Genomic DNA, 13,903 nt, shown 5'->3' with positions numbered 1-13,903 from the left:
GAAATAATACTTGTACTCATACAACAAATAACAAAAAAAAAAAAACCTCCAACCTAATCCAAAAGTGGGCAGAAGACTTAAACAAGCAATTCTCCAGTGAAGACATACAGATGGCCAATAGGCACAAAAGAAAATGCTCAATATGGCCAATTATCAGAGAAATGCAAATTAGAACTACAACGAGGTATCACTTCATACCAGTCAGAACTGGCCATCATTCAAAAATCCACAAATGATAAATGCTGGAGAGGCTGTGGAGAAAAGGGAACTCTCCTACACTGCTGGTGGGAATGCAGTTTGATGCAGCCGCTATGGGAAACAGTATGGAGATTCCTCCAAAAACTAAAAATAGACTTACCATATGATCCAGCAATCCCACTCCTGGGCACATATCCAGAAGGAATGCTAATTTGAAAAGATACGTGCACCCCAGTGTTCACAGCAGCACTATTTACAGTAGCCAAGACATGGAAACAACCTAAATGTCCCTCAACAGATCACTGGATAAAAAAGTTGTAGTATATTTATACAATGGAATACTACTCAGCCATAAAAAAGAATAAAATAATGCCATTTGCAGCAATATGGATGGACCTGGAGATCATTCTAAGTGAAGTAAGCCAGAAAGAGAAAGAAAAATACCATATGACATCACTCATATGTGGAATCTAAAAATAAAAAGACACAAATGAACTTGTTTACAAAACAGAAACCGACTCACAGACATAGAAAACAAACTTATGGTTACCAGAGTGGGGGAAAGAGGGTGGGAAGGGATAAATTGGGAGTTCAAGATTGGCAGATACTAACTATTATATATAAAATAAACAAGTTTCTCCTGTATGGCACAGGGAACTATATTCAATATCTTGTAGTAACTTATGGTAAAAAAGAATATGAAAAGGAATTTGTGTATGTATATGTATGACTGAAACATGCCATACACCAGAAATTGACACAACAGTGTAAACTGACTATACATCAATTTAAAAAAAAAGAAAAGAAATAATGCTTGTAAAGTGCTTGTCATAGTGCCTGGCACATGGAAAGACCTCAAAAAAACATTATCAGTGGCTGTTATTTATTCACAGCATAACACAGTGTCCCCTCCCCCACCAACAGCACCCACCTTCCCACTTGCCTCGCAATACTGTGCCCTCTGGGTATTCTGAGGTCCACTCTAGGTCTTGGAACTCTTGTGTTCCTTGAGGGTTTTTCCTTTTTCAACTTTTAAGTGTCATCATGCCCCCTGCAGAGAGCGGCAGTGGAAGGCTTTTCCCACTGGAGTCGAAGTGAGTCCTTAAAAAAATGCCACTTTCTGTCCAAAGAAAGCTGGGTAGAAATACTCCAGGATGGAGCCACCAGGAGCACAGGCTGTGCCGGGATCTCGGTCACCTTGGCTAAGGCTCTGTTTGCAGACGCATCCCCACAGGAAGATTAGGAACTACTCAGCTGGTGGCTGTTGGTTTGTGTCTTCTGCTGCACAGCTGGTTATGGTCAGTGGCTGTAGTTCAGTATTTTTCCTCCCTAAAAACCTATTTATTTATTGTCATTTAAATCAGAATGACTGTCATTTTCATTGGCTGTTTATCCTTTTTTCTTATGAATTAAGCTTTTTAAGAAAAAATTACCTAGAACTTTTCAGGAACTAGCCATCAAGTTAATGGAAAGATGGGGGTGTTAAGCCAAGCCTGGGGCCAGTCTTCCTCTGTGCTGTGTGATTTACATGCGTTGGTTTGTTTAACTCTCACCTCAACCCTGGGAGGTATATATTTATTAACCCTCCTTTTCAGATAAGAAAACAAATTCAGAGAGGTTAAGGAATTTCCCCAGATCTAGAAAGTAATGGAGCCAGGTTTCAACGTGAGCTCTGTCTCACTCCGGAACCTACACTTTCTTTCTTCTTTCATGGCCACCATTATTATGCAAGTAAAAACATGTCATGACGTTCTTCTTAGGAAATATTAAAACACTTTAGGCAAAGCTAAAAAACTTTAGACCTCCCCTCCCCATCTCAGTGCCTTTTCCAGGTTTCTTTCTTCTATGACATCTTACCAGCAAAATAGGCGTTGTAATAATACCCATTCTATCTGCCTTACCAGAGTTGAATGAGATATGGACAAAAAGGCATTTTATAAACAGAGTCCGGGAGGATATAGCTCAGTGGTGATGTTGGTTAGTATGCACGAGATCCTGGGTTCAATCCTCAGTACCTCTATTAAAAATAAAAATAAATAAAGCTAATTACTCCCCCCCCCATTAAATGTTTAAAAATAACTTTACAGCCTTCTGCATATGCCTATTGTTAGTGGCAGCAGGTATCATAGTAACGCATACATAAGGCCCTTTCTTGGGGAGTGTTGTTTACTTTAAACCTCATTACCGGTTAATTAATGGAATCTGCTGCCTGTCAGCCTGGATATTCAGTGTGGTATTTGTAGGGCTAGGCTGCAGAACCATGGTTCTCCAGTAGGTGTCACCCTCCACCAGGACACATCCTCTTCACCTTCTGTACAGGCCTTCTGGGTCCCTTCCTTAGTTTCTTAGTTGAAGTTAAATGTGGAGCAGTGATGTAGGTGTGCGATTTGAGTTGAAGAGAACTCTGGGGCAGGTAAGAAAGTATGGGGCAGGGCACACAGAATGCAAAGCCAGTAAGGCCCAGCCTCTGCCCGAGGGAACTCACCTGTGAGAAGGGAGAGCCCAGGGCAAGGACCATCCCATCCTAGGTTGATGCCAGCTATACCCAGAGGCTGTCCCCTGCAGGAAGGGACTTTGAGTGGCTCTCTCTGTCTGGATGGGTCAAGGATGACTTCACAGAGAAAGTGACAATTGAGATGGATCCTGAAAGGTGGGAAAGAATCTTCCAAGTTGAGGAGGTAGGAAGGGCATTCCAGGAGCATCCTGAGATGAGCCAGGACCTCATTGATGGGGTGGACAGGAGAGGATGGGACAAGGTGGCTAGAATGGTGGGAGATAAGGCCAGATTTGTGAGGACCTTAAATGCCAGGTGAACTATGGAAGGGTTTTTTGTTTTGCTTTGTTTTTGTTTTTGTTTTTGCTTTTTTTTTTTTTTTTCCATTTGGGATCAGCCAATAGTGAATCACAATTAGAAGTGTGGAAGATGAACTGGACAGGTAGAGACTGGAGGCAGAGAGGCCAGTTAGGAGGCTGTGGTTGAATGTCTTCACCCAGTACAGGAGCAATTGGTAGTGGGAGGGAAGACACAGGTTGGAATCTGTTTGCAAAAAAGAATTTCATAGGCACAGGAACTGATTGATTAGATAAGGTGAGATTGGGGATTGTCAATGGAAGAATGAAGGCTGACTTTGACATTTCCAGCCTGATGAACTAAGTGGATGTAGAACCATGAGTTGAGACAGAAAACAGGAGAAGCCGATTGTGAAAGCAGAGGGAAAAGAAAATTTCATCTTTGGACTCCGTAAGTATGAGATGCTTGTGAGACTGAAGCCCCCCAGGTGGTGACATCCAGTAGACAGTTGAATGTAATGGCCTGGAGCTGGTGAAGAAAGGACAGAGTAGCAGCCTGGGGGCAAGAGCATCTTATTTCTGGACCCACTTTTTCTCATTCTGTCCAATTTATTCAGAAGAGACTCCCCCAGCCTGAGCTGGTGGCTCCCAGCCACACAGCAATCATGTGTGTTTCCAATTGCTTCTCTCTGCAGCAGGCGGCTAGAAATGTCTTTCATTAATGACCTGGGACCACGAGATGCCTCATGGCACAACTATAGTAAAAGAGGGAATGTGAAGGCCTCTTCTTTTTGCCTCTTCTTGAAGTCTGATCCTGTCTCCCCAAGAGGAATGGCAGGAAAGGCAGGGACCCAAAGATACTGATGTGCTGGGTAGGCCTAGCAGGTGATGGCTTAGCCAAAGCAGAGATGCCCAAGCAATTTCAAGAAGCTGTTTACTCCTTCCCTGTGTTTTTGTGTTGTGTGCACATGTGTGTCCATGCGTACACATGCTTACCTGTAGGTACTTGCTCACTTCCCAGGGCGTCCCCCTTAAATGGAGCAGGAAAGGGACAAACCTACTCCTGGCTCCTGTTGGCCTCTCCTTCCCCCATCACTCAAGCAGCTCCCTGGCAAGGAAGTCCAAACGGAGAGGGCAGCCCTGATGCAGGCACCTGTCTGGAGCTGTGACACCGGCCCTCACTGACTTTTGTGCACTATGTTAGTTTCCCGGTGTCTGCTGTAACAAATTATCATAACCTCAGTAGTGCAAACAAGAGAAATTTATTCTCTCAACAATTCTGGAGGCCGGAAGTCTGAAATCAGTATCGCTGGGCTGAAAAAACGGTGTTGACAGGGCCACACTCCTTCCACAGGCTCTGGGAGAAAATTGGCTCCTTGCCCACATGTTGGAGCTTCTAGTGGCTGACAGCATATCTGAGCTTGTGGCTGCATCCCTCTAATCCCTGCCTCTTCTGTGTGTCGAATCTCCTTATAAGGATGTGCGGGACTGCAGCAAAGTTTCATCCAGATAGTCCAGGATTCTCTTCCCATCTCAGAATCCTTGGCTTAATCAGATTTGCAAAGTCTTTGCCATGTGGTAATATTTACAGGTTCCAGAGACTAGGACCTGATATCTGGGCAGGGGTGGGGGGGGTGCGCATTCAGCCTACTACAGATAAGGTTTGGGAAAGTTCTTTAATTTGACCCTTATCCACTGACCCTTTAGCAATGAGAAAACGGGCTTGGTCAGCTAAGATGTCAAGATCTTCTGGGAGAACCTAATCAACCCCAGATCTAAGGGTTCATCATATTTTTTAAACATAAAATCTTTTTTTTTTTTTTTCTTAAAGATGGTTATCCATTTAATCAAGCAGCAGATACTCCAAAACTCATTTCTGCATTGTGTGACTCCAGCTGGTGCACCTGGCCCTGATTCCCCTTGGGTTTCTGTGCTGGAGAATGAGGAAGCCGTGGCGTGCTTCCCTCCTGCTTTGCCTCGAGTTTGGGTTCACTCTCGTGGACATGAGTCAGTAGAAGGATCTGTGGGAGCCCAGAATGCCAGAACCCACCAGAGCAGCCCTCCTGACTTCCTGGCTGGGACACAGCGCCGGAAGAGGTGGGCAGCCCAGGGATGGGGCGGGAGAGTCAGTGTGCAGTCCAGACTCAGGGTTAGACAGAGACATGGGCCTAGAGAGCCCTTTCCTGAAGCTGAGGGACCTTGGACTGGGCTCCAGAGCTGGGAAATAAAAATAACCACCATGACCCCTTCCCCTCCTGTACTTCTGCTTTTACACCTTACTAATACCATTTTTTATATCATGGTGTTTTCACATCTCCCTAGAAAGCAGGCATTGAAACAGCCCCTGTTTCATAGATTGAGAAGTCAGATTTGGAGAGGAGGGGGCCCTCCCAGTCAGCCCAGCAGGCCCCGGGGCCAGGACGGGGAGCTTACCAGTGTCGCATAGTCCGGCTGCTCGGTGTGGGTCAGGGGGCCACGGTTGTGGAGGGGTCCCCTCACTTGTTCATTAGAAAGGATTTCTGGATGCTCTGGGTGGTATGGGAAGCTCTTTTGGTCTTGGGCTGCACTGTCCTTAGTGAGGTTTCTTCTGCCTCCATTCCCTGCCTGGTGTGTGCCCTGGGGCAAATCACCCCCCTTCAGGGTTGGTGTAAATGGGCTTAAGTCCCTGCTGACTCCGCCCTGCAGGAGATCTCTCTGCTCATCGGAGGATGTGAGGCAGCCTGTGTAGAAACTACAGGCTTGGGCTTCTAGCCTTTTTCTGAAGACTGCCTAAAAGAGCATTTGCCAGGAGCCCTTTGCCACGGCCAGCCCCATCTCCTGCAGCGAGGAGGCAGTTTCCCGTTTCTCTTAGGCAGACAAGAAAGGGATTCTGGCTTGAGAGAAAGGAGCTCTGAGCTCAGGGCAGACATCATTTAGAGGCCAGTTTCTCTCCCTGCAGGCGGGGCTGGCTCTGGGTCACTTGCGGGGGGCCTCGGAGCCTTACAGGGATACCTGTACCACTTCCTCCTATTCGCCTGTTTGCAGACCCCAGACTCATCTAGGCGTCCCCTCCGGATTAGCCTCAGGAGGCTAACAACCGGGTCTGAATTCCGCCTTTGTCCAGTGGAGCCAAGTGGGGAGGGGCCGAGCGGACCCCCTGCCCCCACTGGAATGTCGGCTCGGTGCGCCCCCCAGCTCTCCCCTCCTTTTCAGCCGCCTCCCCCGCTCACTTCCTGAGCCCCACGGATCCCACCACCAAAACGCGCACACGCGCGCACACATTGGCACACATTCACTCACACTCACACTTCCTGGCGGCCCGGCGGCCTCGCTGCGGGCTCAGCGATCCCGGCCGCTGGGCCTCGGGGAGAAGCGACCTTTTGTTATTCAAATCACACCCTCGCCGCGCGCCCGGGCCGCAGGCTCCAGCCCCGGGAATCCGTCCATTGATCCCACCCCGCCCGGCGCCCCCGCACCGCCACCACCGCCACCGCCACGGCCGCGGCGGCCCGGGCACCTCCAGCTGATTTCGGGATTCCCCGGCCCTGGGGGGCTCCAGCCGCGCCGGTCGGTCCGCGGGGCCGCGCCTCCCCCGCCCGCGGTGCGCGCTGCGGCTCGGCGCTCGGCGCTCGGCCCCCTCCCCCTCCCCGCTTCCCCTCCCCCTCTCTTTCCTTTCTCCGGACCAGCCTCGGCCCTGCCGCCGCCGCCGCCGCCTTCCCCGGTCCGCGGGGGCCCTGCCGGCCGCCCTCCCCGCAGCATGGCACCATCGGGGCTGAATTAGCCGGGAGCAGCATTTGGGGGACGCGGGATCTCCAGGGGTGGGGGGTGCCCTGCAGCCTTGGTCATGGATGTGAGCAAGATGGTAAGTGAAGAGCAAGGGCTCAGCCCTGGAGCCTCCCCGGTCCGCGTCCCCGTCCCTCCCCCTTACCCTCGTCCCTCTCTCCCTCCCAGTCGGCTTGATCCATTGAAAGTTTCTGGATTGTTGATCCTGCCTGTTGGCCCCAACTCCAGGCGTGCTGGAGGAGGGAACGGGGCCAGGATTCTGGAGGCGGCTGGCGGACAAGGATGGGGCTCCCGGTTTCCCGCCGCGCTGCCGCCAGGGCTGCCCCGGAGAGCTCGTTAGACTCCAGGGAGAGAGGGCTGTTGAGGTCGCCTCCCACGCTGGGAAACCCGCCGGGTGGAGGGAGGGCAGGGCTGCGGGAGGGGGGCTCGTCCTATCTCCTCCAGAGCCCCCTGCTCATACACATATTTGAGATTTATGGAAAGGCTTTTGGACTGAGCCAGCGGGCAGGGGGCACAGGTGGGTGGCCTGGAAGGGCTGTGAGGAGAAGCCAGGGTTTTAACTATCCTAGAAAGGCGGTGGGGAAAGGGTAGGCATGGAATCCTTGGCATAGAATCCTTGGAGGGGTGTTCTAGATTTACCACTTGTAGACCTCAACTGACTTGGCCTGGGGAACTGCAGACAGCATTGCCTCTTAAGCATCTGATTTCCTGGAGGGGGTGATTCCTCCCCTACAGCAGCCCTCCATTTCTCCAGGGGCACAGTAGGAAAGGAATACATTGTTGTTCATTAATTGATTTAGGAGCAGCCTTGGGGGTAGGGTGGGGGTAGTGGGTTGTGATTTGGGGGTGCTCTGAAGGGGGGAGGGGTTCTCTGGGAGCAGTGAGAAACCTGGGGCAGGTCTGCCTAAGGGTCCCGATTGGCTCCCACTCTGAATGAAGATTTAAGGGTGCCCTTGAGATTACTACCACCCTAACCCTGGCTTTAGACCCACACCGCAGCCTTACCACCTTTGAGGACCGGTGTGTGAGGCTGGAGATGGCCTGTGCTTCGTGGGGGCCCCCCTGAGCTTCAGAGGAAAAGAGCTGGGTTGGGGTGTGTCTGTGTGTCAGGGGAAAGGGGAGTCTAGGTCTGCCTGTATGTTAGAGCAGAGAAGGTACTGGAATTTCAGTTCATCTGGTACAGAATTGGGTGAATCTTCCCCAGAGTTCTGTTCTGAAGTAACCATCTCTTTGGAGAAGGCAGGTAGGCTCCTGGCCCTGCCAGGCCTTTGGCATTCTGTGGGGACGGTGGGATGGGGGCAGACGGTAGGTGAGAGTCATTCCTTCCCATGGCAGGAGACTGGTCTCAAACTGAGTGCTGTTCCCGTGGCTGGGGCCTGGGGAGAAGGGCCTCACTGGCTCCCACCTTCATCTGAGGACACACACCTGCCCCTGGGTGTGCAGTGCTGAGGCTGAACCACCATTTCCTATGTGGATCCTGGGAGTGCTTATTTTCTCTGGGCAGCTATTCAAAATAGCCCTTCCAAAAAGTCCCCCGTGCATCTGTGGGGGTGGGGAGGGGGAAAACTGAGCAGCAGCCAGGCCCTTTCCTCGAGGTGTCTTAGCAAAACCAGAGTCACCTGTCCAGGCTGTGGGGGTGGGGGGTGGGGTGGGAGGGACAGGGAACCTGAGGTTCTAGTCCAATGGCTGCCCAACCAGATCACCTCTGGGCTTCCTTCTGTCCCTGATCTGAGATTCTTTCCAAAGCCTGGTCTATGAGGACCAGCTTCTGGGGTCTAGGGACCTCTGTCTCTAGAGACCTGGTCCACTTCTGACACTGCCACCTCCTTCCATCCATCCCCTCTTTAATTCAACAGCATTTATTTAATTCCTGTCATTTCTGTAGCAAGTATGTGTAAAGGACACAGAAACGTAACATGTGGTCTCCCTGCTCCTCGGGCCCTTAGCATGTAGGTGAGGGATCCAGAGACATACAGGCCACCTAACAGCTATCAATGCAGGCTCCATTCAGAAGGCCACAACTCCAAGGGCTGCAGGGGTCTGCGAAGAAATGGGCTACAGGGCGCAGAAGAAGAATGAGGCCCCAGGCCGGGTCCTCAAGGCTGGGTGGGGTTAGCTCTGCTGAGACCAGTGAGGGGCATTGCCTGTTGGGAGAGTTGCTGGAAGAGAAATGCGCACTGCCCATTGGGTGAGGCTGAGAATGCCTGGCTAGGACAGAGGTTTGATATCAGAAAATGTTGAAATCATTGCTTGGGACCTGACCAGAAATGCCTTGAACACCAGCCAAGGCATTCCGACCTTGGCCTGTAGGCAGTAGGTAACCTCTGGAGAATTTGGGGCACAGGAGAGGCACAGGTATTGCCTCTTTCCTCTTTTAGCTTGGGGTCCAAACAAAAGTGATATTAGATTCTCATTAATCATTGAGCAGCCAAGCTCCCAGCCCAGAAACAATTGTTCTCAGCTCTTTGTAAAGAGTACAGACCCTGGACTGTGTAGCAAGAAGAACCTTCGCCAACCCAGGGAATTGGCCTCTGCTTCCCATTCCCACAAAAAGCCCAAGTTACTTTCTGTTCTGACCATGAAAGCCCCACCTCTGGTATAAAGTCCCCATTCTGGGGGCCCTTGGCTCCAGGGTCGACCTCAAACGCAGCATTTCAGCCACATCCTTGGCAGAGCGCAACACTGGCCTTGAGGTTTCACTTGCTTATCGCTGAAGGAGAAAAAGCAGATTATCAGTTCCCCATGCATATTTTTGAGCATGTTTCTTAACCTTTCAGCCTTATCTGTAAAATGAGAACAATAATACCTGCCTTGAGCATTCTCATTAAGGTTGGAAATAATTCTTTAAGGCACAGGACCTAGCTTAGTAAATTCTCCGTCCGTGGTGGCTATTATGATAATGATGGTCTCTAAAGTCTCATCTAAGATGACTCTGATCTCCCCCTCCCTCCCCCGTCCTTTATTTTCTTGATTGGTTCAAACAGCTGGGCGTCGGTTGTATTTCGCTTGACCGCCCTTGGGACCAGTTTTCCCAGGTTTAGTTATCTTTCTGAATGAAGGTACAAATGACAGGGGACCATGGATTCACCAGCTGCTGTGACCAGTGAATTTTTGATGACGTCAAATACCTGCCCAAGGGAGAGCTGTTTTAACCTGGCTCTTGGTGGTAAAGTGCAGATGCCTTTTAGGGGTTCATGATGGTGTCTGTGCCTTTACTGAATACAGAGAATGAAGGAGCAATGCTGTAAATTGGGGGGCAGAGTCAACGCTGTCAACTCTTAGCAAAATCATGTGTAGTTTCTTTAACAATTTATAGTTGCATAGTGCTTCACAGTTTACAAAGCATTTTCACGCCTGTTCCTGTTCACCACAACCTGGTGAGGAAGGCAGAGCTGAAAGGATCAGCCACATTTTACAGATAAGAAAACTGGAGTTCAGAAAAATGAAGTCCTAGGTCCAGTACAGGTGGTGGAACCAGATCTGGTACCCCCAGTTCTTCTCATCACCATCGTGACAAAGTCAATAAAGGGTAAGGAAAAAGATCTAGTGACCAGATTCTAGAATGGACAGAAGCTCATCTAAAGTGATGAGCTGGAGGTGGCCTTTGGCGTCTGGTCCCCAGGGGAGAAGATCCAGGGAGAGGGAATTAGCCCCTGTCTATGTGGACTACACACCTTGTCAGTCATCTACAGCTGTTTTTAAAACTCGAGGTTTCTTCATGAATCTCAGCTGCCTGCCTCAAATGTGAGACCCCTGACCCCTGGGATCCTCCAGCTTTCTCAGCAGGAAGATGGGAGGAGATCAGGAGAAAAGCATTTTGGGTGTTCTGAGCAAATGATATTGATGGTGGGGCAGGAAGCAACTTCTGGTCAACCTGTTGTCTCTGCTGATGTGCGTGTGTATTTGCTGTGCGGGGAGAGGTGTGGTGGAGGGAAATGCCGAGCCAGGGAGATCCCGGTGTAGAATGATGCCCAGGATTCTACTCACTGCCTGCATCAGCTAATAACTGCAATGGAAAGGAAAGCTTAGTGTCTGAGCTAAATAGTCAGGCAAAGCTGGACATGGATGACCGGCTCGGTGAAACTAGAGCAGTGTTTTCAGTTCTGGGTCACCAAATATTGGTTTAGTGGATTGCAGCCAGCATTCAAAAGAGTGAAACAGACTAGAAAACATCCAAGTGTATTCTACTTAGGGAGGTTCATGAATCTGGTTAGGTTGTATACACACACACGCAAGTACAGACTGGCCTTGAAAGACGTGCTGTGGTCAGAGTCAGAAAAGATTTGAAACCTCTGACCTAGAGACTGTCCAGAGGGAGTGAGGATGATGTCAGCCTCATGAAATAAGTAGTTCAGCCCATAGAAGTGAAGACTGCAGAGGGGCTGACTTGCTGAGGGCTGTCAGGAGGAAGAGGTGGTTTATGGACCCATCGAGGCTCTGGGAGATGGGGTTTTGGCTGGCCCAGACCACCCCATAGCAGAGCCACCCCATAGCAGAATCAGCTCCCTGAAGAGGGAGAGCGCCTCCCTGGCCGTTGGAGCTGCCCAGGGGCCGTGGAGGAGCATGGCCTCCGAGGCCTGGCCAGCTGGGAGACTGGCTCAGCGCTCAGGTTTTGAGAACATTCCTGGGAGACCTGTGATTCCACGGCTAAGGTCTGGTGTGGCTGGCGCCATGTCAAAGGCAGATCCTTTTCAATGGGGAGCAGTTCCAGAGAAGTGAACTTTCTGCATCACCAAGCACGGTTTCTAAAACTGAGCAGAGCATCAGAGATCAGCTACCTTCTCCAAACAGCCCGTGGAATAAGGTCAGGGATCATAGATGACATTGGCCTCAGCCAAGTGCCAGCGGGGAAGGAAATCTGTTATTTGCCTCTTTTTAAAAATGCTTAGGGAAAAAAATAGTTTTTGATTTACCATCTGACTGCTCGCTCTTATTGTCCCTGAACACTAGGACTTTATCCTACCACGATGAGGTTCCGTTCAATTCAGACACATGTTGAATCCTCACTTTGTGTGCCGGCTCCTGGGGGTGGATGTCAAGATGTTGGATCCAGAGCTGAGGATGGCCGAGCTGTCTGTTGAAAGGCTCCGAGTCAAGAGAGGGAGACAGATTTCTTGAAATGCTTTGAGTGGGAGGATACAGAGACATGTGTAGTTGACAGAACACTCTCACCTGGATTATTTTCTCCCTCAAAATAGCCTCGAGAAATAAGCAGGATTTAGTGTCCTCAGTAGCCCCTCTGCGTCACCCTGCCAGTCATGGGCTAAATTCAGCTGCAAACAGAGGGTTTAAGACAGCCCAGCCCCTAGATGACCCACCCTCCCTGCCGTCTCCCCCGCCCCCCCAGACTCCACTCCCCCGACTCCCCCCCCCCCCAGCACGCACACACAGCTGGGTGATTTTCTTGAAGAGCACATCCAGGGGGCTGTTTCCGCTCCACCTTTGTCTCCTTTCTCGCCCGAGAGGTCCCAGTCCAAAACCGGACAGGCACGTGGTCTGGCAGCTGCCCCTGAACTGGAGGATTTTTGCAGCCAGACAGAATTTGTGTTCCCCAGGCCCCCAAAGAAATTAAGCCATTTTAAGGAAAAAAATCGTGTCTCCTCTAGATTCCCTGAATCCTAGAGAGTCTTTGATCTGGAGGGGATTGCTGTGGGCAAACAGGACGGGGATTACAGGGTGGGAACCAGCTGGAGTCCCTAGCACCATCCCCTGCACTCGGAGCATCAGGGAGTGACTTCTGTGTCCTGAGAATGCCCTAGGCAGGAGGGTATAGCTCACTGGTAGAGTGCGTCTTTAGCATGCACAAGGTCCAGGGTTCAAAAGACTGCCTTAAACACTGACCGAGGGCTTTGGAGTCACCTTGGCCAGAGGCTACATCCAGATGCCACCACTTACCACTCTAGGACCATGGACACATTAGTTGACCTCACTGTACATCAGCTGACTGTCTCAGATGGATTGGTGCCTGCGGACTTGTGAGGGTTTGAGATGGCCTGTTTATAGTTCTTTGCACATGGGAAGGGCTTCATAAGCCATGACTATAATTATTAGTAGTTTTGATCCTTCCTTAAGGCAACAAATAAAATCTTGAAACCTTAGGTGAAGGAGTAGAACAATCCTTCTTTCCAGGATGACCCTTCTGCCGGGTGAGCTCAGTCTAGGAGGGTGATCAGACATGTTATAAGTAATGAGTACATGTGATAAAACACACAGTGTACATTTGAGGGATGTGCTAGTGTGGGAGAGGGTGGGATTAACTGCCTGGCGTTGCAGGGAGGGGCTCACTGAGCAAACTGGAGAAGGAGAAGAAGGCATTTGCCCAGAGGGTAAGGAAAATAAGGCATTCCAGGCAAAGAAATTCACCCAAGCAAAAGCACGAGGTCACAAGACCGCGGAATGCGTGATGTGTTTGGGAGCTACCTGTGCTCTATACCAGAAGATTAGGTGCAATCCCTATGTCCGTGGGACTAGCAGAGTTCCCAGGACATGGGGTCCAAATCTTCATACCTCAGTGCTTTCTGGAAAAGGTGGTGTTTAAGCTGTGTGTTGAGTTCGGGGAGCGGGAATTTCACTGGTGGAAGCATAGGACGCCCAGGTGGTGCCGATGGAACAGGTGGTAGAGCGATAAGAAGAGAGGACATTTCAGTTGGGGAAATGGCGCTGTGTGTGGGCGAAAGGATGTCAGGTGGTTTTGTCAGGACCAGGGCCAGAGGATGGAGAGGCGAGGTGAGTGGGTGCAGGGTGTGAGGGTCCCAAGTTAGAAATAATCAAGAAGCGTCCAGTAAGTGAGGAGCTCTCCACTTAACAGCCAGACTTGAATGTGCTATTCTGGCCAACAGCCTTACACCTTCTGGTCCCAGTGCCCGGAGATGGTTCTCACTGGTGCTGGGATAAGCACAGCGTCGGGGAGCTGCAAACCATGGGTAGGGGGAGTTCTTTTGAAATGAGCATTTCGTTCAGTTTCTATCATGACCTCTCTTTGGAGCACGAGTTCAGTCTCATTTTCAGGGACCTAAAATCGCTTTCTTTTGCTGGATTTCTCCCAGGTTGGATTCTTTCGAAAGCAGCCTTACCAAATCACTGCCTTCTTAGCCCTGCTAGCTCAAAGACCCGCGTCAGCAGTTTTGGTGCCGGACAGCTATTTTCCCCGGGG

General features: G+C 50.4%; 1 protein-coding gene across 4 annotated transcripts in view; it reads left to right on the top strand.

Moving 5' to 3' along the window:
- Positions 1-13,903, top strand: part of HIP1 (huntingtin interacting protein 1) — a 135,946-nt gene that overhangs the window by 55,660 nt on the left and 66,383 nt on the right. The window contains exon 1 of one of the 4 annotated variants that reach the window (XM_032459572.1): positions 6,636-6,829. The exons of the other annotated variants lie outside the window; for them this stretch is intronic. Coding sequence (XP_032315463.1) covers positions 6,812-6,829 — 18 coding nt within the window. The 5' untranslated portion in view covers positions 6,636-6,811. Of the gene's footprint in view, positions 1-6,635; positions 6,830-13,903 lie in introns of those variants that run through there. 4 annotated transcript variants of the gene reach the window in all.

Source organism: Camelus ferus, chromosome 18, assembly GCF_009834535.1.
Source record: "Camelus ferus isolate YT-003-E chromosome 18, BCGSAC_Cfer_1.0, whole genome shotgun sequence".
NCBI lineage: Eukaryota > Metazoa > Chordata > Mammalia > Artiodactyla > Camelidae > Camelus > Camelus ferus.
This window is presented reverse-complemented; position numbering and strand designations above follow the sequence as displayed.